The 25,443-nt window shown below is 45.4% G+C and overlaps 1 protein-coding gene and 1 long non-coding RNA gene across 7 annotated transcripts; one reads left to right on the forward strand and one right to left on the reverse strand.

Annotated features, from left to right (window-relative positions):
* Positions 1-241: 241 nt before the first annotated feature.
* LOC144733166 (uncharacterized) lies at positions 242-4,922 on the reverse strand. The gene is made up of 5 exons (XR_013588324.1): positions 4,793-4,922; positions 3,870-3,963; positions 3,099-3,233; positions 2,827-2,931; positions 242-318 (listed from the first exon to the last, which is right to left on the reverse strand). It is a non-coding gene; the product is annotated as an uncharacterized LOC144733166 (long non-coding RNA).
* Positions 4,923-6,720: 1,798 nt separating this feature from the next.
* On the forward strand, positions 6,721-24,545 carry LOC144733172 (uncharacterized). Of its 6 annotated transcripts, none has more exons than XM_078614957.1 (10): positions 6,721-6,882; positions 9,946-10,039; positions 11,642-11,776; positions 13,041-13,145; positions 14,601-14,708; positions 15,933-16,006; positions 16,690-17,074; positions 17,282-17,815; positions 21,641-21,952; positions 22,763-24,545. In XM_078614957.1, the coding sequence occupies exons 1-10, from the start codon at positions 6,832-6,834 to the stop codon at positions 24,301-24,303; spliced, it is 3,339 nt and encodes a 1,112-aa protein (XP_078471083.1). In that variant the 5' UTR covers positions 6,721-6,831; the 3' UTR covers positions 24,304-24,545. The 6 variants fall into 6 exon arrangements, with proteins under 6 accessions (XP_078471083.1, XP_078471085.1, XP_078471088.1 ...); XM_078614959.1 differs by having other exon boundaries at positions 16,732-17,074; XM_078614962.1 differs by having other exon boundaries at positions 16,738-17,074.
* The last annotated feature ends 898 nt before the right edge of the window (positions 24,546-25,443 follow it).

Consider the following 25,443-nt stretch of genomic DNA (forward strand, 5'->3'; position numbering starts at 1 on the left):
TTACTTCATGTGAATATATTCATTACCAATTGAAAATGAATCAACAGCAGTGAGTGTTAGGGTGAGATCAGGTTGCGGTGTTGGTATTTTTCGGTCGAAAATTATTTTAACGTAAAGTGTGTCCATGTTTCTTATCCACTTGTCAAAGCAGGTCATTGACACTGTTTGACAACAGAGTGAACACGATGCCAAGATGACAATGGAACTCACCCGCATGTTGAGATGTTTTCACTTTCTTAAACCAATATACGAAAACAGCAACTCCACCCAAAGCAGCAAAAATAATGAATATGACAACCCAAATCCAATTCAATGAGCCTACAACACAAAACACACACGTAATATAATGTTATATATATGCAATATTTACACTCGCATAACAACAAGATGTTCTACTCAGTGTTGAAGACAACGCCGGTGGAATTGAGCCAGGCCAGTAGAAGGACTCAAAACGGAATGTGTTCAAATGAATGGGGTGACTGCAAGTTTCACCACCCGCTCTTCCCACCATGGTAACTTTCTCTAGTTCAGCTGCCCAGGGCTCTTCTTATTTTTCTGACCGTCCTTTCACTGCCTCCCACTTGTCTCTATGCTGCCCTCCTCTCGATGTTCGTGTTGTTGTTTGTTGTTGTTGTTGTCGTAACTTGCTGACCCCCCTGCCCCTCCTGGACATCTGTGAAAAGAGCTTCATAGCTCATCGGATTCCTCCTCCTCCTGTAGTCTAAATAAAGATTCTGATGCTGCTGAAATGCATCTGCTCCAAGCTCCGTCCACACAGGCTGATATTGATGGATGTGTAGTGACAGGGTGCCATGTGCTGGCCATGGGGCTAACTATGGGTATAGGTGCGTTATAGAACGACACACAAATAAGCAACCACAAGGGGGATGTAACTGGGCCAAGGGTTGAGGAAGGGATCGATCTGGAAGCTCCTGGAACCAGCGAGAGAGTTCCATAAGAGGGGCGTGGCCAGGGACGGGGCTTCGCCATGCTGGAGGGATATAAGAGAGAGGCAAACGGGGGTTCGAGGCTGTCATGGGGGCTGTGGTCGCTGTCATCACTGCCATCTTTTCGTCGTCATCATCATTACATAGCTAGCCGGCTATGCAGTCTTCACGGTCATCGTCACTATATAGTCAGTCAGCTATATAGTTGTATGTTGCCAATGTGGCTGTATGGGTGGCTAAGCTAAAACTCACTCAGCGCTCGTGTTATTCAGTGACCCTGTCCTTAAAGTATCGAGAAATAAATAAGAAACCCTCACTTCTCGGAAGTCATCTCATTACAGAGGTATAACACGTAGGAGGCTCTCGCGACCAATATCATCGATAAGCGGTTTTTTTGGGTGGGATTGCGTAAATATAAATGTGTCGTTAAACCTGCCACCACCCGACACAGCCCAATTAGTAAGGGTTGGCGCGTAAACATAATGTGGTGCCAATTCGTTACTAGTTCAGCACACTGGCTGTGTGTTGGAGAGTGAACCCACAACATTTACAATTCGAGTACGACGTTTCGCCAGTAATTACAAACCGGCATGCATTTATTATTTTATTTTTATTAATTTTAATTTCTATTTTTTTACCTACGTGACTTTAACGAAAAAACCAAGAGTATGAATCCTTGCAGTCACGAAAGCTTCAAATCTAGAACGGCATGTATAGGTTTGAGGGGTCTAAGCCCCCTTAGCCCTAACCACCTACATTCACCGTGATTGGCTCCTTTCTCAAACCTTTGAGGATCTGCAAACACTGGAAGGTCAGCTCCCTTTGCCCAGTAATGTTGTTTGGACTCCTTGCTTCTGAAAGCTCAGTGGGCCTTGCGTGTGTAAAATAAAAATAGCTTTAAAAAATCCTTCGTTTTAGTTAAGTTTAATTTTGGCATAAAACTAGCCACGTGGCCGAACACAAACAAATAACGATGAACGTATTGGCTACGAAAATCTACGTTGTAATTTAACCACACCATGTACAACACAACTTGTGTCTTACCCAGGGCCAGATTTGGACTTGCTGAGGGCCCTAAGCTATGTCAAGCTTAGGGTTCGTAACACGTAGGAAGGACAGGATCAATGGTCCCGCATAATGCGCATGCATAATGTACGTTGACTCAAGAGCTTAGAAGTTTTGTCACCACATCTACGCCTCTATATAAGGAACGAAACAGGTGAACTTCTCCACAAATCTGGCTGTCGCCTGATGAAGATAGTTATAATTACTGGCGAAACGTCATACTCAGTTTGTAAATGTGGTTTGGCTCTCCAACACACCGGTGTGTTGTACTAGTGACGAATTGGCACATTGTTTACGTGACAACCCTTACTAGTTGGTTGTGTCGGGTGGTGGTGGGTTAAATGACACATTTACATATTTACGCGATCTAACCCAAAAAATCTCTATTATTGAGTAATGCCTGCATATTTTTTGTCATATCGGAATGAAAATAACCGCGCTCGACAGCAATTTTCCCCCTACCTCCTTAATTTCAACCGAGTTGGCTCCTAAATATCTGACCACCAATCTGCTTAAGTTTTATATTCCACTGCGAAAAAGTCGTGCATCTGCTGATTCTCACCCATTTTTACTGCAGGCTTTCTCCTTAACTCGACAAGATTCACATGGAGCTCATGACTATAGAACTGCTTGCTGCTGTTGTGTTTAGTTTGTTGTCCGTTCCCCGCATCTCCAATTATCATGGTTGGCTTGCGTATGGTGCAAAGAAGTTAAAGGCACATACCTGCACACAAAGCTCTTTGAGGCCCTGTGCGAATAGCGCTGCAGAAACCACGTTAATCATTATCTTGCCTAAATCCGGCACTGGTCTCACCTTTAAGAACCTCACAGGGCTCGGACTGGCTTGGTCTGTACATTCCTTCCACGCACTCGCACACCGTGTCGCCAGTGGCGATGCATTTATGCTGAACAAGCTCCCCTGGCAAAGAAAGTCGCGCGAACACAGCGTACAATTGTCATTGCTTAACGAAGGGCATTTAAGAGATGGGCCTCAATAGAACACGTGATCGCACGATGTACTGACACCACCACTGTTGGGAACACAGCGTCACGGGTGTGAGAGTTGAATAAGAATACGACAAATACTTTGCTCGTCGCAGATTCTGCATGCTTGGCAGTTGGTGAGGTTATTTGCCGAGTCTGTGAATGTTGATCCGTCGCTACACGAACGGCAGACTGGGAAATGTTCCTCAAATGAGCAGTCTTCAACCTTCGCTGTCCCTGTTGGGTGAAACAAAGGTTATTATTATTATTTTGTTGTTGTTAATCTCAGTTGCTAAAGAGAGGACCGAAGTCAATGCCTCTCACCGTGGAAGAAAAGTGGAGAGGCAGGTGAGGGGTTTTGAATTAGCTTCTATCGGAGGGCTCAGAGCAAATATTTGATTGTTTGCTACCATCTGAGAAGTCGAAACTTGAGCCTCAGCAAAGCGTTTAATCGCCAATTAACGTGAATTATACGCAATAAATTAGTTCAATGTGCACGATTTCACATCATCCACTTTGTAGCTAACTACGTCAATTTAAATAAACTGAACATATTTTTTTACTTTACCAGGTAAAGCTCACTGATCTATGTTGCTTTTTTCAGAAGCAACTTGGCCACAAATGATAGCTCAATAGATCATACCAGAATCTAAACTTATGCTGGAGAAAGCCGATGAGCTGAAAACCGCTTTTCCAAAGATGTCCAGATGGGGTGGGTCAGAAAGTTAAAACAACAAACAATCCAAAAAATTATAATCGTGCAAAGTATAGGAAACGTAAAAATAAAATCACAAGAATAAATATGTAAAATAGATCAAGTATATGAGTTCAAACGACTTTCGATCGGACAAAGAATCCACGTGGTTTCGTCACCTGGGGGGCACAGCTGGCAGCAGATGTTGGTCTCGGTTCTGTACCTTCCTGGGGGGCAGCCGTCTTGATTGTCCTGTGCAGAGACTGGAGCCATCTGCACACACACAGCACGTTAATTCACACTCACGTGAACCACGAGAACTAACTCACACTCACACGTGAACCACGTTAACTCACTTACACTCACACGTGGACCACGTGAACTCACTTACACTCACACGTGTACCACGTGAACTCACTCACACTCACACGTGGACCACGTGAACTCACTCACACGTGAACCACGTGAACTCACTCACACTCGCACGTGACCACGTTAACTCTCTCACACGTGAACCACGTGAACTCACTCACACGTGTACCACGTTAACTCACTTACACTCACACGTGAACCACGTAAACTCACTTTTACTGCCACACGTGACCACGTTAATTCACTTATGCACCACCTGTGCCCCCCACTGTGTCAACATGGCACAGTTGATTATAAACACACAAAGACAAAGATCCCCCGTGTAGTCTCTAAAAGGCTGTTGGGGCAAGTGTTGTTAGCGAGTAGCACCTATGAAGGCCGACACAGCACACGAGGGTGTTGGTGACCAGCACCAGGCCCGGCCGCCTTTGTCTCCCCAGTGGCGATATTTACTACACGCCACACGAGATGCTCATTTGAGGAGGCCGAGTCGACCTAGGGGAGACCCAGGGCCGGTTCCAGATCATTCTCACTGCTGTTAGTGTTGGCCCTGAGCGGGAATCGAATTCGAGGCCGCTGGGTTCGCAGCGCAGCGTAGCGCTACCTACTACACTACCCTCAGTCACAATGCACACACACACACATACACACAGAGACGCATACACACACACACAGACGCAGACACACACACAGAGGCGCATACACACACAGACACACACACGCAACTTACCAGCATGAGTGTGTGGGTTAGCAGCGTGGTGACCAGGAGGAATGGAGACATGGCCCAGGAGTTGTCCACACGGATGTGTGGATGTGAGCGAGAGGCGATGGACTCCCCTTGAAGTTCTCCCCTCTGTCTGAGGACGAGGAGGGTGCGGGCACAGCTCAATGGACTTTGAGTTCAATAAAAAAAAGGAGCTGTCGGAGGCCATTACAAACATCCAGCAGTAAACAGCGTTCTCTATAGCGCTGATTTGGCCAACGCCGGAGACAAGCCGCCTCTAATGCAGACTCGATGGCTTGTGGTGATAGGGAGTCTATTTGGTGTTAGAACATCTTAACGCCTCCTGTATTCTTGACGGGAAGAGTCAAGCCCATTATTTTTTTCATCAACTTGATACTGGCAAAAACGGACCCAGAGACGGCACTCACGATCGTGTAATGAGTCAAAGTTAAGACGCTTATTGAAATGAGGAAGGGCGTGCGGACATGGAAAGAGAGACAGACTTGATGGGGAACTTAGACATTGAGCAATGCCAGGGAAAGAATCAGTCAGAGAAGCGTCGTGTGGTGGCTGCACACGGTGTGGACCACACGGGCAGTGTGGAAGACCGAGTGAAGGGGTCAATGAGTGTTAGTTCGTGGGAACAGTCACCAAAGTGATCGCGCCAGAAGAGTGATACGGAGGTGACTGACCGCCCATTACGTTGAATTCCATTTAGCACAGCGAGTTAGGTACTGTGTGCTCCACCCCAGATAAGATGACAACAGTTTTTGTTTACGTATTTAACAAGTTGGCTTTCGCGACCAATATTCTTCAAATTAAATTTGTTTTGGTTATATCGCTGGTGGTAATCGCCAGCGAAACTTAGTTAACTCAAATTATAAATGTGGGTTTGCACACACACATGCAGAGGGTCTGCTGAAGTTGACACCAATTGGCACGTTTCGTTCCCCTTACTCGTTAGCTGTGTCGGGTGGAGGTGCGTTTACGACACATTTATTTTACGCAATCTAACCCAAAACGCGTTATGAATAAGTTGTTTTTTTTAATGTGGCTGAACTCATGCTGCCATGTATAGGAGTAATAATTGTTCAGAATTCACCAAGGCATTGACATCGATAACAATACAAATCCTCGTGAAGAGCCTCCTTTGGTTCAAGTTCAAGTTCATGTATTAGTAATAAAGCCATCGCATGGCAACTCAGATACGATGCTCGTGACCGAGCAAGTGGATGAGGCTGGCTCGCCTGAATGAACCTTGTGCCCCAGTTTCTATGTGGAAGTTACTTCGCAGTGTACAGAGCCAAACTTGTTAGTCGACTGAAGATTAACAAAAAGAAAATCCCCCAATGTTACATTTGCAAGTACATACGCTGATAAAAGTGAATCATACCAATACTTTACTTGACCACAAAGGTCGAATGCGGGGTTGATAAACTCCATGCCAACCCTCCCGCCTTCAACGTGAGCAACCGGCGGTGAACAGCTCAGCCAAGTCCACCGGTGTTGCATTAGAGCAAAGCTGCTGAAGAAGTCCCGGAAGGCTGTATGGCCGATGGGATGTGTAAAAACATATATGTTTTAAATCCTATGGAGAAACATCTACGGAAAGTAGACCTATTGTCCTGCTTATTTACGGAGTCTTATTTCTAAATCTTATTTACATTGCGTCTTGTTCCAAGATGATTTACCATAATTCTAGGTGTGCATACGATAATGGTGGTTGAATTAAAGAGTGGGGTTCTTGTTGAGGGTGTTGGTGTAGTTATGGTGACTTGGGATGACAGGTGGGAGTGGTGGAACTGAGGGGTTGGGGTAATGAAGGATGATCAAGCACACCAATATGGGTGAGATCGCGTTATGCAATCTAACCCAAAACACCTCTATCATCTGGAACATTTTCATTGAGCTGAAAGGCCAAAGTCCACTGAGCCGAGCCGCACCCTCCACGTCCTCAGTCAGGGGGAGATCCCCGACGCGAGCCTCAAGGGGAGTCCATCGCCTCTCGCTCACATCCACACATCCGTGTGGACAACTCCTGGGCCATGTCTCCATTCCGCCTGCTCACCACACTCATACCCTTCACACTCATGCTGGTAAGTTGCGTGTGTGTGTGTCTGTGTGTGTCTGTGTGTTGCTCCGTGTGTGTCTGTGTGTGGGGAGCGGTGGTGTAGCGGTTAGCGCGCTGCGCTATGAACCCGGCGACACGGGTTCAAATCCCGCTCACGGCCAACACCAGTGACGATTATCTGAACCCGTCCTGGGCATCCCCTAGATCTACTCAGCCTCAAATGAGTACCTGGTGCGGTGTGTAAACATTGCCACTAGGTAGACAAAGGCTGTCGGGCGTGGTGCTGGCCACCCACCCCCTCGTGTTCCGTACTGGCCTTCATAGGTGCTGCTCGCAAACAGAACTTGCCCCTACAATCTGTTAAGGCTCTATGGGGGATCTGTGTTGTATCTTTGTGTGTCTGAATGTTTTTTGGACATCTTTTTGTCCGTGTGTGTGTGTCTGTGTATGTGTGCCTGTGTGTGCCCTGTGTGTCTGTGTGTGTCTGTGCCTAAGTGTGCCCCTTGTGTGTCTTTGTGTGTGTCTGTGTGTGTGTCTCTGTGTTTGTGTATCTGTGTGTTTGTCCGGGTTCGATTCCCGCTCAAGGCCAACACCAGTGACGATTATCTGGACCGGTCTTGGGCCTCCCCTAGGTCGACTCAGCCTCAAATAAGTACCTGGTGCGGTGTGTAAACATCGCCACTCGGGAGACAAAGACGGCCGGCCGTGGTGCTGCCCACCCACCCCCTCGTGTGTCGTGCCGGCCTTCATAGGTGCTCGCTAACAGCACTTGCCCCTACAGTGTTAAGGCTACATGGGGGATCTTTGTCTTTGTGTGTTTATAATCAACTGTGCCATGTTGACATAGCAGGGGGCATAGTAGGGGGGCACAGTAGGGGGGCACAGGTGGTGCATCTACCGGTCATCTCAGTCAGGCGACCTATGGCACCTGCTGGGTCTGTCCCGTGACCTCCTGCCAGCGGGCGTCTGACACTTCACGTGGCCTCAAAGTGCACCTAGCCTGGCACTAGCTCCGTGGTGACGTCACCGCCACTTAGTGGCGAATGGCGGTTGTTATTTAAAATCAATAACAGTGGATTATATTCGAACCGGTCCTGGGCCGACCCGAGGTCGTCTCAGCTTCCTCAAATGAGTGCCTGGTGTAGCGGTGTGTAAACATCGCCACTGGGGAGACAAATGCGGTCGCGCGTGGTTCTGGCCACCCACCCACCTACACCCCCCCCCCCCCCGCTTGTGTGCTGTGCCGGCCTTAATACGTGATCGCTCACAGCACTTGCCCAAACAGCCTTTCGGGGGCAATACGGGGGATCTTTGTCTTTGCATGTCGTGAGACATCTTTGGCAGGACAGTCGACCCTTCCACATCGCGGGGGTTCAAGTGCATGTATTAGGTGTAGCCCTGTGAGCCATTCGGCTCTTGAATCGGGTGCAACCGCAACAAACAAAAAACTAAAACATTAAAACATCTTAAGTGACAAAGTGCAAACAGAAAATCCAAGAAAAGACAGCAAAATATTGCAGAAAAAACACCGTACACCATTAATTCTAGATTTGAAGCTTTCGTGACTGCAAGGATTCATATTCTTAGGTTTTTTCGGTAAAGTCACGTAGGTAAAACATTCAAATTAATAAAAGTTACATTAAATAAAAAATCACGACGTTTCGGAGGCAACACAAGCTTCCGTCTTCAGGTGGAACCGTCACAGCCACGACAGCTGTATCAAGTAAATGAGAGATTACAATAGCTACCACTCCGTATATATATAATGGTTGGAGAGGGGGAAGGGCCAAGCACGGCACACTTTTTATTAATATGGTAAGGTGAGGCTTAAGAGGCTGAGCCTTTGTTATGGAGAGGTACGGTGTGTGACTAAGCCTGGCCTACATAACAATAGTGTGAAAAAAGAAACAACTAAACATGGTAAAACAAGCCTGGCTGTCTATCAATAACCTGTAATAGTTGTCTGTCAAATAAGATGGTCCAATTAAGTGTAGTTAAATCTTTTTTGCATGGTTAATCACATCTTTCCAATGATTACTCAGTTTGTAACCATCATCACGGTTGAAATTATGTCTGTGTTTGTATATTGTTTGTATATATAATATATAATATAGTATATATAATATACAAACACAGACATAATTTTATTTTACTTTTATTAATTTTAATGTTTTACCGTACACCAGGCGCAGGCCCCCCGCGATCTGGAAAAATCGCGTGAATAATTTTTTAGTTCAGTTCAGGGCACTAAAACGGCACAAAAAGATTCGACAAACGCGAGATACAAAGATCACTGCGAGATCTCACGTGAACCATCACGTGGGAGGCTGCCGTGAACACACTTGGCGTCCTCCAAACCAGCGCGTAGAATCGCAGTTCTTTTCGCAAACTAACTTTTTAGAAAATGTAGCTTTAAAAAAGAAATTGCGTTTTTCTATGGTATTAAAAGATAAAAGACGTTAATATTATACGGTACTATACGTATGTTTTATGCATTTACGAGTTACTAAACTTTTTGCGTGTGGTCTGCGGCTTTCGCAAAACTCCCAAAAAATCCCCCCAAAAAATCAATTTTATTTATTGTGCCGATCCCGCGATATATCGAAACCGCGATGGGGGAAGTCGCGATGCAGAAGGGTCGACTGCATAAGTGAGTTAACGTGGTACACGTGTGAGTGTGAGTGAGTTAACGTGGTTCACGTGTGAGTGAGTTAATATGGTTCACGTGTGAGTGAATGAGTTAACGTGGTTCACGTGTGAGTGTGAGTGAGTTAACGTGGTTCACGTGTGAGTGTGAGTGAGTTAACATAGTACACGTGTGAGTGAGTTAACGTGGTTCACGTGTGCGTGTGAGTGTGAGTGAGTTAACATGGTTCACGTGTGAGTGTAAGAGAGTTAACGTGGTACACGTGTGTGTGTGTAAGTGAGTTAACGTGGTACACGTGTAAGTGAGTTAACGTGGTACACGTGTGAGTGTGTTAATGTGGTACACGTGTGAGTGAGTTCACGTGGTACACGTGTGAGTGTGAGGTGTGAGTGAGTTCACGTGGTTCACGTGTGAGTGAGTTCACGTGGTGTGTGTGGGTAGATGGCTCCACTCTCTGCAGAGGGCAATCAAGGTGGCTGTCCCCCAGGAAGGTACAGAACCGAGACTAACTTCTGCTGCAAGCTGTGCCCCTCAGGTAACGAAGCAACTAATTGGACAGTCATCGACTTACCGCCATAATTAGTTCATGAATTCCCATGCGGTCAGTGGTATGAAATGTATTACAGTTCAATAACAAAAACTGTATAGTAAATAAAACATAAAATAAGTAACATGAATATAAAAGGTTACATTTCCACTCACATTGAGTCCTGATGTTGGCTTGCTTGTCGGAAGGGGCGCAATGAGTCACCACAATTGCACAAACACAGACATAAATATGCACAAAAGGCACACAAAGACACACAGACAAAGAGACGCACAAAGGACACACATACAGACACACACAGACACACACAAAGGGCACACACACAGACAGACCTGACGTAGCCTGTGCATTGTCATATTCCGGCCCTGACCACACTCTCCTCGCTTTGGAAACTCCATTCTTCTTGTGTTTTGTCATCCTGATAAAACCCAACTCTATTTAGAATCAGAATAGTTATTTAGACTCCAGGAGGAGGAATCTGATGAGCTTTTGAAGTTCTGTTTCACCGATGTCCAGTAGGGTCTGTGGGGGGTGTCACAAAGTTACAGCAACAACCACAATACAAACTACGATAGGAGTGCAAAGTAGAGGTAAGCAAGTCACTACAAATAAGCATAAATAAAGTATATGAGTACAAATTGTACGTACGGTCGATCATTAATTATCTGGTGGCTTCCTGGGAAAGGAGGTGCTAGATATTCTAAAACGCCGGATTATCACTAACATAATTATTTAGCTATTTTTTTTATTTAAAGCTTTCGTGACTGCAGGGATTCATATTCTTGGTTCTTTCGGTAAAGTCACGTAGAAGGGAAATAATATAAATATAAAACAATACAATATATTTATATTATTTTATTATTTCCCTTCTACGTGACTTTACCGAAAGAACCAAGAATATAGCTATTTTTGTGACATTCTTGCATAACATTACGTGTTGAGGTGTTGTGCATGTTTTTTTTTAGTGTTTTAAATGTGTTTACAGCGTGAAAGGGGCATAAATAAACATACAAATAGACGGAAATAAATATCCTCCTGTAATAAGTTACCGTATTCACTTTACCACTACACACTTAGTAGTAATAGATTTTAACCCTTTCAACTGGTACAAAAACTGACACCTTTATACAAGGCATCATGTTTGCAATAACCACAACACAAGAATTCTAAATGCAAACAAAAAGAAACAACTCTGATGATGATAATGATATGCACAACAAGATGCGTTTGAAAATCACCGGACTGGTGTGAACGCCAAATTACACGCGCACTTTTCGCCGGATTGCGCTCTATATTATCTGCTTTTATTAGCGTAGTTATTAGTCATGAGAAAGGTAAACACGTATTTGCATTGTTTAAGTTGTATCGCGTGTATTGATGGGCTGTATATAATACTTGACACTGAAATCAAGCTACTTTTGTGGTCACACGCACACGGTGCCGATCGCTGGACTGGTACAGATTTGGGATAATCGCACGCTGGTTAATCGATGATCAACTGTATATTCAAAGCCCTTAATCGGTTTCCCTTCCCTTTGCTGTCACTGTGAGACCCCAAAATAGAAAAATAACAATGTGTTCACCCAACAGGAACGTCTAAGGATGAAGATTGCAGATCTGATGGAGAGTTTCCGGTCTGCCTGTCATGTGCCAATGGAGAATCATTCACAGCCTCGGCAAACAACCTGAGCAGCTGCAACGCATGCAAAGTCTGCGAAGAGCAAAGTATTTGTTATTTTTATTATTCAACTCTCCCACCCATGGTGCCGCATTCCCAGCAGTGGTGGTGTCAGTACATTCCCTGGTCACTGACACCCATCTCTGAAGCTGCCTTTGTTGTAGCGTAAAACACTGACGATAGACAAAGATGTGGGGAGCGGTAACGTAGCGTCTAGTGCACTGCACTACGCACCTGCTCATGGCCTACGTGAGTGACGAATGTCTGATCCGGTTCGAGGCCTCCCAAAGGTCCGATAAAACTTTAATTCTTATTCTACTCGTTTATTTGCATTGTATGTACTATACAGGACCCACCATTGTAACCTTTACCTAAAATCCAATCTCACATTACTTCATCACATCTCAAAGTAAATCAAATCCAAAATCGGGGTTTTATACAGAAATAAACATTTTATTCTTACTAGATTGTGCCTGCAATTTGTTGAAGCGATCATTCAACCACTTTTTGACTACTGTGGCGCGGCTTAAAGATCAGCTCTTATGTTCTTTCGGTTACTTTTGAAACACAAAACAGACTAAACCAGCTTCATCATTCTGCTCTTTGATTTCCGTTATAGCGAGTAGTCCATCCTACACGAGACTCATGTTATAGCGAGTAGTTCACCACACGCGTGTTGCACTAAGCAGTTTGAGAGCCTACACCAATGGCTACCTGGTGGGTTGTATGCACACTTTCTGTACTCGGATAGCAGAATCATCGTCATCATGATCCATGGTCAGATAGCCCATAGTAGGTGTCCACTGCACATTTCTTCATTTTTTTCCACGTTGTTCTGTCTTGTAGTGCCAATAAGCTCAAGTAGTGGCCACATCGTCAAACCATTCCCTGTTAGGTCTTCTTCTCTTTCGGTTCCTCTCATTTCTTCGAACAACAACAACCACCGCACTTTTCACTGTCCTTTTGTTGTTGTCCCAGAATAGTCACATTAAGCCAAATATTTGACCGAATGATGGGTGATCCACAACGAAAATCATCTTCCACTTTATGTAATGCACATATGGGTCTAAACGAGCTGCCTAAGCTACGTCAAGATTAATCAACGATTCTTATAATGACGTGGCAATAATGCCGGTACCTCGAACAGCCAAACCGAGTCACAATTAGGGATATTAGGGTCCTGTGGAGGAAATTAAGTCCCAAGTATAAAAATGAACGCAAACTTATATTTAAATGCCAAACTTGCAGATTGTTACAACTCTTGGTGCTGATTGTTTGGCGATAGGCGTGTGTCTTGGTATTTTCTTGCAGATGAGATTTTAGAGCATCCTTGCACCACCATTCACGACACGGTGTGCACGTGCCCAGAGGGACTACAAAGAGCAAGCCAGTCCCTGCTTTGTGAGGAAATCAAAGGTCAGACACAAGTTGCATTGTATACATCGCGTGTTTGTGTTTATATTTAGGTTGCATACAGTGGCGGCTCCTGCAAAATCTCTCAGGGGGGGGCAAATGTCTGGATGATTTATAAGGATAAGGTCCACCCATGCAAAGGATAAATTAACAGCTTAAGCATGTAAAGGCAACTTCACTTCTTTAATATTAATGAAAAATAAAGTGACTATTACAATACATATTGTTTGCTTCTATACTCACTATTAATACAATCCACTCAAGTTTCTTTTATTAAAGATTCCACTAGGTGGCAACAAGTAAAATTGTTGACTGAAACGTGCTTACGTATGATGACGTAAGCACGTCAGTGCGAGCCCTCCCGGAAGCCATAGAGAATGCATTGCAGCGCCCCCCGTTCGAAAAAAAAACATCTTTGAATGTAAGTCTATGGGAACACTCTGGGCGATTCTCAGCCGGAGTGAAATCGCCCAAAAAGAGGCGGTACTCCACAGAACGTGACATGACGCTGATTGGAATATATCCAGAGGCACAGTGACGGCTAGCGTGACTCTGTGGTTGAATGACATTGGTGGTGCATCGCCCAATCGCCCTAATGAAGAAACCGCCCCTGGTTGCATATTGTGAGTGGTAGTGCGGTGGTTTGCCCACTGTGCTTTGAACCCGGAGATCTTGAGTTCACTTCCCAGCCACAGCTAAAATCAGTGGCGATTATCTGAACCAGTTCTGTGCCTACGCTACGTCGACTCAGCCTTAACTGAGTACCGGGTGCAATGTGTAAACATTAGTAATGGGGGGCGTGGGTGGTGCTGGCTTCACCACCCGCTCAAGTGCCGTGCTGGCTTTCAAAGGTGCTCACTGCCAGGACTTGCTCCAACAGCCTGGATAGGCTGCTGGGAGAAGCTTCAGATTTGTCATCTTGTTTACGCTTGAGAGCTTCTATGTGAAGCTGCCGTGTGACAGAAACATCAACAAATCTTGCGCCAGAGGCATCGAGAGAACCGGCATCATTGGTGTCCTCTAGATGTACGCGGCAGTGCGTGAACATCTGCGTTGTGCCGTTGTGCATGTTGAGTTTGTTGCGTTAACGCAGGAAAAAACATGGTAAATCGTTCTCACAGTCGATTCATTGACACCTTCCAACGGATGCAGCACTCTCACGGCACTGCTCGTCAGCACGGAGAGGAGAATTTTAGCTGCAAGGATTCAACACAAGCTTCCGAAACGTCGTGATTTTTATTTGACTTTTTTAATTTTAATGTTTTACCTATGTGAAAAAACCTAAGAATATGAATTTTAGCTGCGTCAAACCGCAAAAACGTAATTTGAAAGAGCATGTTTTCTGCGGGCCTGAGCCCGTGTTGAAAATGAAATGTTCCCAGGGCCAGCCTCTCCTTTTTGTAATTTATACTTCGTGTGTGTGTGTGTACATAAACAGCGGGCTTGTTTGTGTTGTAGGCTCAAAGGGTTGGAATGTGGCTCTCGTCATCGTCATGATCGCTACTCTGGGTGGATTTGCCGGCCTCGTATATTGGATAAAGAGATCTAAAATGCGTCCACATGCAGGTGAGCCGACCTCTCGTGTCGTGGATTGCAATGCACCCATTGGTCCCCCGTGTTAATAATTTGACATAAACCTTCATTCATCCGAGTCTCCCAACATTCTGTGATATTAAGCAGCTTCAAGTTAAAGTGCCTTCTCACTCGAATGAGTATGGAACGATTGTTCTTGCAATAAAATCTCTCGATGATTGAATAATTAGGGTGAGGGAGAGGGTTTCCAGTTCTCGGGGGTGTCCTGTATGCTGTAAAGAATTCAATAATGCACACATTACTACATTTAAATCTGACTTTAATTACCACTCGCACGTCCGATTAGCATGGATGACAACGTACGGTGCAAAAGAAGTTCAACATACATCCATACCACGATATAATGATGAACCAGATATTTACATTTAGAATGTAATAATGAACACGCATTGACAGCTTGGTCCAAGCCACTGTCACCGATGTCGAGGCGAGACGGCTGAGGCTCGCTGGATGTGGAAGGATGAACAGATTCGCCGACGCTGCACAGGGCGTTTTATTTGTTTGTTCGGGAAACAATTCTGACGAGCGAGCGAGCTAGCAGAGCGCGTGGATGATCGCGGGCACCAAATTCCACACAGCAGAGAGGTCACGTGTATAGCTTCAGAATTGCCCATGCAGAAACGCACGGCAATTGTACCATCTTGCAACGGATGGGGACAACGGCTAATTTGTGATTGAAGGTTTAATAGTTTACAAGTTTGTGTGAATGTTACACTGGAATGCAGCGAGTCCTCGTTCAACGCGCTAGTAGTAGTAGTGGATGCGTTCCTGAAGAGGTTCCGCATGAAGTGAAAAACGCGTTAATGATAAAGTGTGGCGAGATACGATGTACTACTACGCACACCACGCAGTGAGATGGAGGGACTAGTAACTGAGGCTATGCCTCCAATGCGTTAGTGGATCACTCCGCTTACCGCATCACTGCACCGCTCAGCCAGCAGGTCAATGAAGTAGTTCGTCATCAACACTGCTCAGACACTGCGTAATAACAGTGCATAGTCTGTGTTATAACGATGCATGGTCCGTGTAATTACGGCGTGCGTTCTGCGTTGTGTGATAAGCGTTGCCTAATAGCAGACCCGCGTAGTAGCGGAAGTGCGTCGCTGTGTGAACCCAGCGTGCTGAGCGAGGGCGCGCCGTATGATGAGCGTTGTATTTTACTACAATTTCATGATTTTCGTTTGGACAATCCCCAAGCAGGGGCCACCGATGTGGAGCTGCAACCGCTGCAAGAGGAGAATCACCCCGAGCCACCCACAGAGGAACCACAGGTGACACTCCGACAGCACCGCCAGACTAAGTCACTCTCTGGCAACGGCAGTTTGAGCAGTGAACCCAATGTCAATGACTCATTCTCCTACTGCGACGCTGTTTCAGCTGCAGAGTAGCCGATAATTGTGTAAACAATCTTGGTTTGAAGCTTTCGTGACTGCAGAAATTCATACTCTTTGGTTCTTTAGTTAAAGTCACGTAGATAGAAAATAGAATACATCACGACGTTTCGATCGCAACAACAATCAATCGTCTTCTTCTATCTACGTAACTTTACCAAAATAACCAAAGAGTAATGTGTAAACACATCAACTTTTGAGGAATAATTCAAGTAAAAATAGGAAAGTGTTAGCCTGATTGGTTTAAAGAAGCATATTGCTACAGGCCTGAGTCCCTGTTGGAAATTCCATGTCCCTTGGACCAGCCTCTCCAATTTGCAATTTACTTTGCTCAGTCGGTGTCAGCCACTGAGGGTGTAATGGTTTCTTTCCTCATTGCTGTTGCTCCATGTCCCACGGTACCATCGCTATTCTGCTGTAATGGGCGAGATTGGCACGTAAAATAAAGATTGACAACCCCTGGGAGTCACAAATAAGCAACAACCTTGACTTGCAAGTATAATTAATCAATTCTTTAAATAATGTTGTTACTATCGCTGTTATCTTTTACTATATTATGCAAGTTCCATTGCAGAGTCCACGTCCTAACAGTGGCCGTGTCGCAGGTGGAGGTTGTCGTTGTGAGAGACGCCGTGGAGATGATCCAAGACAAGATTGCCTTGAGTGGAGGTGCCGTGTGGACGTGGCTGAGTGACCGCCGCTCAGAGCTGCTGGGGAGTGGAGGCGGTGGGGTCGGGCCCCACCTCTTGCTCGACCTCTTCCTGCGGGAGCTCATCGACGAGACCGAGTACTGGAAGGCACGCGGCCTCCCTGATGCGTCGCGACGGGCACACTACGTCATCGGCCTCGTGGTAGACAGAGGAGAGGAGGCCTGCGGGAAGTTCAGGGACATTTACGAGTACTTCAGTAGCAGGAAGAGAACATTTCTAGACATGCAGAGACAGGCTGGTAAGTACACAAATGACTCATACATTGCAGCATTACCTGTATTACTGTAACGTTATATTATAAATAATGTAAAAGTACAAATGTTTACGTTTCACTGGGCCTTGTTCTGTGATCCACCCCAGTACCTCTTGCGACACACCAATACTTCACGACCCAGAGTTTTGGAACCACTCAGTAACAGCGCTGATATTATTCAAATTCTTCCAGAAATCTGCTCACCAACATACGACCCTAACACAGCAAACGAGATGCTCCTCCTGTCCACGGACCTCAAGACGGTGACGAGAGCAACTCATCCTCATCCGTACCCAGAGCACGGGGATAGGTTTGTGAGTCATCCCCAGGTGCTGTGCTCTGAGAGATTCCTCTCCGGGCGCCACTACTGGGAGCTGCACGTGGGCTGTGCAGAGCAATACATGGTCGGTGTCGTTTGTGGGAAGGATTTCTTCAAAAACCAAGAAACTGAACGAAATCTGGGACACGACGCTGCGTCCTGGTGCGTGTGGAGACGCGACGTTGAGCTCGTGGCTGCTCACAATGGAGAAGTCACCGTGCTGAACCCGCCAGTGCCTCCCCAGCGAATCGGGCTTCACCTGGACTGTGACAATCTGAAGCTCACGTTTGTTTGTGCCGAGACCATGACGCCTCTGCACACTTTTACACTGACGTGGGAACGCAGTTGGTTCCGCAATCTTCCTTTTTATCCTTCCGTGTGGCTGCACAGCGGATCAATCGCCATAGGTACGGTAATTTCTCTAAACGGTAACCTCCACGTTTGTACAATAACGCAACACAGCCATTCGCATCATTGTGGAGAATATCAGTGGTGACATAAATGAGCAGAGACATCACGCATCCTTCACGTGTCTGTCCCTCTACATAAATAATAAAGTTATTTGTAATCTCGACTTAAAGCTTTCGTGACTGCAGGAATTAATATTATTTAGGTCTTTCGGTAAAGTCACGTCGATAGTTCTTTGGTTCTTTTCGGTTAAGTCACGTCTAAAAATAAAATAATAAATTAAAATAACATATTACGACGTTTCGATTGCAACACAAGCAATCATCATCAGGTATAAAAGAAATAGCAACAAAAATCTAACTAGAAAACTATAGACAGACATACAAGCAAACAGACATCACAACGGCACACAGCAAGAGGACACACATCGGCACAAAGAGAGGGGTCGTTTCTGTGACGGTCCCTTAAATATAGAGAGGGGGGGGCGGGGATGGAGAGAGGGAGGGGGCAGAGAGAATTAGCATATCAATGAGTGTACGGCCACGTGCTCCTGTTGCAAGTAAGATGACAATGTGGAAGGGGCACGCAAAATTGAAAATTAGGAGACAGGCACACGAAAATTAAATAACCTAGCAAAATATCGAAATGTGACGTGGCCGTACACTCATTGATATGCTAATTCTCTCTGCCCCCTCCCTCTCTCCATCCCCGCCCCCTCCTCTCTATATTTAAGGGACCGTCACAGAAACGACCCCTCTCTTTGTGCCGATGTGTGTCCTCTTGCTGTGTGCCGTTGTGATGTCTGTTTGCTTGTATGTCTGTCTATAGTTTTCTAGTTAGATTTTTGTTGCTATTTCTTTTATACCTGATGATGATTGCTTGTGTTGCAATCGAAACGTCGTAATATGTTATTTTAATTTATTATTTTATTTTTAGACGTGACTTAACCGAAAAGAACCAAAGAATAATTCCTGCAGTCACGAAAGCTCCTAAATTAAGATTGAACCACTTCTACGGGGAAGTTTTAAGCTTATCCTTTTTCTTTCTGGCTATTTGTTCTCTCTGCCTGTGTCCTCTCTTCGGAATTTTCACACTTAAAATTCTAACTTAGCAAATTTTGAAACACGTAATCAACCAGGCTATGCGTTAATTGCGTGTTAACCGACTCTCTGTGTTGTATTACATCACATTTCGATATTTTGCTAGGTTATTTAATTTTCGTGTGCCTGTCTCCTAATTTTCAATTTTGCGTGCCCCTTCCACATTGTCATCTTACTTGCAACAGGAGCACGTGGCCGTACACTCATTGATATGCTAATTCTCTCTGCCCCCTCCCTCTCTCCATCCCCGCCCCCCCCTCTCTATATTTAAGGGACCGTCACAGAAACGACCCCTCTCTTTGTGCCGATGTGTGTCCTCTTGCTGTGTGCCGTTGTGATGTCTGTTTGCTTGTATGTCTGTCTATAGTTTTCTAGTTAGATTTTTGTTGCTATTTCTTTTATACCTGATGATGATTGCTTGTGTTGCAATCGAAACGTCGTAATATGTTATTTTAATTTATTATTTTATTTTTAGACGTGACTTAACCGAAAAGAACCAAAGAATAATTCCTGCAGTCACGAAAGCTCCTAAATTAAGATTGAACCACTTCTACGGGGAAGTTTTAAGCTTATCCTTTTTCTTTCTGGCTATTTGTTCTCTCTGCCTGTGTCCTCTCTTCGGAATTTTCACACTTAAAATTCTAACTTAGCAAATTTTGAAACACGTAATCAACCAGGCTATGCGTTAATTGTGTGTTAACCGACTCTCTGTGTTGTATTACATCACATTTCGATATTTTGCTAGGTTATTTAATTTTCGTGTGCCTGTCTCCTAATTTTCAATTTTGCGTGCCCCTTCCACATTGTCATCTTACTTGCAACAGGAGTACGTGGCCGTACACTCATTGATATGCTAATTCTCTCTGCCCCCTCCCTCTCTCCATCCCCGCCCCCCCCTCTCTATATTTAAGGGACCGTCACAGAAACGACCCCTCTCTTTGTGCCGATGTGTGTCCTCTTGCTGTGTGCCGTTGTGATGTCTGTTTGCTTGTATGTCTGTCTATAGTTTTCTAGTTAGATTTTTTTGCTATTTATTTTATACCTGATGATGATTGCTTGTGTTGCAATCGAAACGTCGTAATATGTTATTTTAATTTATTATTTTATTTTTAGACGTGACTTAACCGAAAAGAACCAAAGAATAATTCCTGCAGTCACGAAAGCTCCTAAATTAAGACTCACGTCGATAGGTTCAAAGAAAATAACATCGCAAGACAAGCGGTCGCCTGTAGACGGCCGCTTGTGTTGCGATCAAAACGTCGTAGTTTTTTTATTTGAACCTATCTACGTGACTTTACCGCAAGACCCCATGAATATGCTTTGTAATCATCCCATGAGCGACAAGGCCTTCCAGTATTGCATAATTTCAGCAGCATTGATTCCACACAAACTATGGACTGGTTTCGACATTCAGTGTCTCATCAGCAGTCTGGCTCGCTAGAACCAGTGCTGGTGAACTGCGGGATATTTATAGAGGATGTCCCTCTGATGATTAAGTGGTGCATTTCCAGTAGTGATGCACTCCTAGCTACAAGTGCAGGATGCATATCGTCTGCTAGTTTATCTTGCTATGCACACAACAGTAACTGCTATTGGGCTTTCCCGCTCTCTGTCAGGTGCAGCATCACAGTTCTCTTGAACATCACCATAAATAGAGCCATTCAGAGATTGGTGTCAACGTGGGATTTTGCAGATTCCATAACCACCAAATGTAAAACTGGTAGGACCAAGCTGTTTCAATCAGGTTCAACTTATTCTCCATAATTTTATGGTAATCGAAAGGTGCAAAATAAAAAAAAGTTGATATTACACTGTGTATATCTACTTTAGATAAGCGATTATCAGGAAGCAGACTGAAATTGTGGTTATTTAATCAAACAGAAGTTCAGGCTACCCAATGTTTACACTCTTCCTATATTCTCAGTCCAAGAGGAAGTTTCTTTACAGACATACATCAATGATATAAAACATTTACGTTGCCAGATAAAAGTGTAAAAAAATTATATTAATATTTTGCTACTGGCAAAGGAGGTTCCAATGGTGATTTAAGTGAACATTAAAACATCAGCAAATGCTTCAAAATAGACACCACTACACCTAAATATACCCTCATGGGTATCTTGCTGAATAACTGTTGGATAATTCTGGAAATTTCCTAGTAAAAGATGACTGTCGATCAGAAGCTATTAAAAAAACCATTAAGACATTCCCCAGTGAAATAAGTACCACATGTTTAATCTACAACGTGATTATGATTCTGACATTAACCGAATTGTAGGGTTAGGCTCGAAATACATATACGGTTAGAAATATAAAAAATAAGATTATGTTTTACCCTTTCTAGCAATGAAACAGATGGTAAGATGTTCAAACACCAAATAGAAACTTTTCAAGGAATCAAGTCTGAGGTTACTACACATACTTGTGGTGAACATGCAAACAAACATGCTTTGATAATATATGGCATTGTCCTTGAAACTAATTGATTGACAACAGAGACAGCCTTCTTCATGGCCTAGTCTCACTGGTGTCCGACCAGAGAACGCCAAAAGGAGAAAAGTATCATTCACCAAAAGGAGAATGATTATAAATTGAAGGTTTTGCATCAGAGATTCATCCCTTCCTCGTCATCCACTATCATGGATGGTGAATGCCCACAAACACGCTCAGGCAGAGTTTAAGACACCAATTCTCATCCATGCATTTTGTTCTCTCACTCTGCAGCCCAACCCCTCAGTGGTGGCGTATCCACTCCTGAGAAGAGTCCAAAACCCGCGTCTGGGTCTACGGCCGAGGGCTATCAGATGGCACTGCTGCTGTCTAGGAGACCCAATCTCGTCCTGCATGAGATGTTGATGCAGGGCCATATCAAGGAGCACGTCTACTGGAAGGCGTACATGGAAAAAGACCCCAGCAACTGTGAAAAGTTCATCCGCAAGGAAGTTGAAAGTGTAAAGAAGGACGGGGAGCTCAAGGTAGTGATGGAAGCCACTAGAAGTAATGAAAGAGACTTCCTCGCCATGTTACAATCGTCAGGTAAGAGACAAACCACTTCAATACACGCACACCTCATACTTGCACGGCTTCAGTTTATAGTCATTACAAGTGTCCTTGTTGTAACAATTTGTGGGTGTGGCAATGTCAGTGTACAAGATGTACATTGGGAAGGTTGTCAGGAGAGTGAGACGTCAAGGTGGGCATGAAGTCTCAATCATCTGTGGCTCTGACAATGGTTCGCTCTGTCACTGCTGTTGCTGTAAACGGTGGCGTTTACGACCAAAATGCGGCTAAATTCCAGATAGTTTAGGTATTTATCCACAATTAGCAACGGATTTCTGGTAAAATATCTCATTGTTTTAAATCTCATATAGGCACCTCCAATAAGCATGTTTGGCTATGTACGGCGCAAAATAAGTTCAACACGCATGCACAGATATCATTGTTCTTGTTCATAAGAGGTTTTTGGGTTAGATTGCGTAAATATATAAATGTTGTTAAAACCTGCCACCACCCGACACAGCCAACTTGTAAGGATTGTCACGTAAACAGAACGTGCCAATTCGTCACTAGTACAGCATACCGGTGTGTAGGAGAGCCAAGCTACAACATTTACAAACTGAGTGCTGTTGTGGCTTGGCTCTCCAACACACTGGTGTGCTGTACTAGTGACGAATTTGCACATTCTGTTCATGTGACAACCCTTACGAGTTTTCTGTGTCGGGTGGTGGCGGGTTTTAACAACATTTACGTATTTACGCAATCTAACCCAAAAACCTATAATATGGATCATATTGGTCGCGAAAGCCTGCTACGTGTTAAATTGTTTTTGTTCTTCTTTGTTTTCAGAAAGGTGCTCTCCCACCGTGAACCCCAATTCCGTGAACTCCGACCTCCGCCTCTCCGTCGACCTCAGGACGGTGACTCTGACCTCCGAGCGCCACTCTTACCCCCACCACCCCGAGCGCTTTGAGAACTCCGCTCAGGCGCTGTGCCGCGAGGGCTTCTCCAGCGGCGCGCACTACTGGGAGGTGGACGTGGGCGGCGCGGAGCAGTTCAGAGTGGGCGTCGCGTGCGCCACTCTGCCGCGCGGAGGGAGCGCGGAGGCGCGGCTCCTGGGCGCGGGCGCGGACTCCTGGTGCCTGTGGAGACGCGAGGGCGGCTACGCGGCGAGCCACCGCGGCCGCCACACCGCACTGGCGGCCGTGCGCCCTCCTCCCAGGAAGATCGGCGTTCACTTGCATTGGGAAGAGGGGCTCCTCTCGTTCTACTGCGCCGACACCAGGAGGCGGCTGCACTCATTCAACGCCACCGCCTTCCCAGGCCCTCTCTACCCCGCCCTGTGCGTGCACAAGGGGACGGTAACCATACTTCGCCTGAGTCTACGGTTTGAGGAGGGTGAAGGAGCGACCGTGGAGATGGAGGAGAGTGGGGGAGTGAAGGGAGGTGTGGTAGAAGGTGTGGGAGTGAACAGCGACACGAGAAAGAATGTGGAGCTGCACAGCAACGTCGTGGAGAATAGAGGAGAGAAGAGTGGAGTAGAGAAGAGTGGAGTAGAGAAGAGTGGAGTAGAGAAGAGTGGAGTAGAGAAGAGTGGAGTAGAGAAGAGTGGAGTAGCGGAGATTGGAGGAGTGAAGAGTGGAGTAGAGGAGGGTGGAGCATCGCAGATTGAGGTGGGGGATGGAGGAACTGGGGGAGTTGCTGCTGGGGAGAGTGAGGCCAGCAACGGGGTAACGCAAATCTCGAGTGGGGCTGGTGGGGGCACGATGAGCGGAGCAGAGAGCGACGCAACTAAACTTGGGGACGTGAACATTGGCTTAGGGACGATTAAAAGAGAGAAGAGTGACGTGGAAACTGGTAGGGCAGTGAAGGTTGATGGTGGAGGAGGGAAGAGTGGTTTGGAGGAGAGTGGAGTGTTGCATAATGAGTCGGAGGATGGAGGTACTGGGGGAAATGGTGCTGGGCAGAGTGGGGATGTGGAGAAACACACTGTGACGACTGGGAGTGGTGGAGCGAAGAGTAAAGTGAAAAAGGAGAGATCAATTGGGAGTAAACTTAAAGGAATAAAAATGGCTGTGATTAAAAGTGAGAAAACGAAAAGGAAGGTGGATGGAGCAGTAAACAGTGACAAGAGTGAAAATTTAGACGTGGACTGCAAGGTCTGGGATAATGAAAGAGATGAGAGGGATGTCGAGGTGGGGGGTGGAGGAATGGGGGTAAATGGTGCTGGGGAAGTGAAGGAAACTGTGAGGAGCGGCGGGGATGACGTAGAGAATGAAGGGAGAATGCAGAAAATTATGGAGGAAGTTTATTGGTACTTTCCAGGAGCTTCGAGTGTGGTGGGAGAGGTTGAAGTAAAGGAGAGCGATGCTGGGAATGATGCAGGATAAAAGAAGAGTGGGGAGGAGGTGGTGGAGGAGGTGTAGGAGGAGGAGGGGAGAGGGAAGAGCGTGAGAGTGGAGGGACACAAAACGTCGACTGTGCAGGCGTTGAGAATTCAGATGAAGTCTCCGCCCCGTGATGAATCCAGATTGTCAAGTCCAGAGAATTGATGGCTCCACGCAGCGTAGCCCCACGTTATCTTTGTTTTTTGACGTAACTCATCGTATTCATAATAAAGGTGTTTGTGTTACATCGCGTGAATATAAATGTGTCGTTAACCCACCACCACCTGACAGTCAATTCGTAAGGTTTGTTACATCAACAAAACATGGCGATCAGCTATTATAGGTTTTCCCCTTTTTTTCTGCCAACAAAACTGAAACCTTCTTACGAGGAATCATGTTTGCATTAACCACAATGCTTGTGGTCCAGAACATGAACGAACTTACAGACAATGCTTCTTAAAGTCCCACAATGGACAATTACAGCTGGTTTCACTGGGACGTGATGTGTGCCACCATCTTGAATTATGGGTGTAATGGCCGAGGCCCGCGTGGTTGAGCGGGAATCTTAAATCGTAACTTCCTGGTCACGTGACCAAACTTAGCATCAAAAACAGGAAATTCCTGTGTACATACGCCCCACATCTGCCGTGAGGCAAGACACTTGCCGTGAGGCAGAACACTGTGGGTGGTGGTGATGTGGTGGATTGGCTGTACATTAGTCGCGGTTGACTTTAGAGTGATGGTTGAATTCAGAGTAAGGTTTTGGCTTCGAGGAACGTGGCTTAATCATCAATGCCAATGGCTCGGGAAGGAAGTTCAACATCCATACAGGCTGGGGCACGAGGTTCATTCAGGCGAGCCAGCCTCATCCACTTGCTTGGTCACAGCAATGAAATTCATATCCAGAGTAAAACCTTCGATCTGCTTGGCACGAGCATCTTGTCTGAAGTGTCATGCGATGGCTTTATTACTCACCAAAGTAGGTTTCATGAAGATTGGCATTGTTATCGATGCCAATGCCTTGGTTTATTCTGAACAATGATTACTCCTATACATGGCAGCATGAGTTCAGCCACATTTTATTTTAGATTGCGTAAATGTAAATGTGTCGTAAACCCACCTCCACCCGACGCAGCCAATGAG

This window comes from Lampetra planeri, chromosome 45, assembly GCF_965212315.1.
Source record: "Lampetra planeri chromosome 45, kcLamPlan1.2.h2, whole genome shotgun sequence".
NCBI lineage: Eukaryota > Metazoa > Chordata > Hyperoartia > Petromyzontiformes > Petromyzontidae > Lampetra > Lampetra planeri.

Bases quoted from the DNA above. Each gene is read 5' to 3' on its own strand.
- LOC144733172 (XM_078614957.1), top strand. From the start codon at position 6,832: ATGTCTCCATTCCGCCTGCTCACCACACTCATACCCTTCACACTCATG. The intron at 6,883-9,945 runs GTAAGTTGCGTG...GTGTGTGGGTAG, and splicing joins TACCCTTCACACTCATGCTG to ATGGCTCCACTCTCTGCAGA. The intron at 17,816-21,640 runs GTACGGTAATTT...CTCACTCTGCAG, and splicing joins CAGCGGATCAATCGCCATAG to CCCAACCCCTCAGTGGTGGC.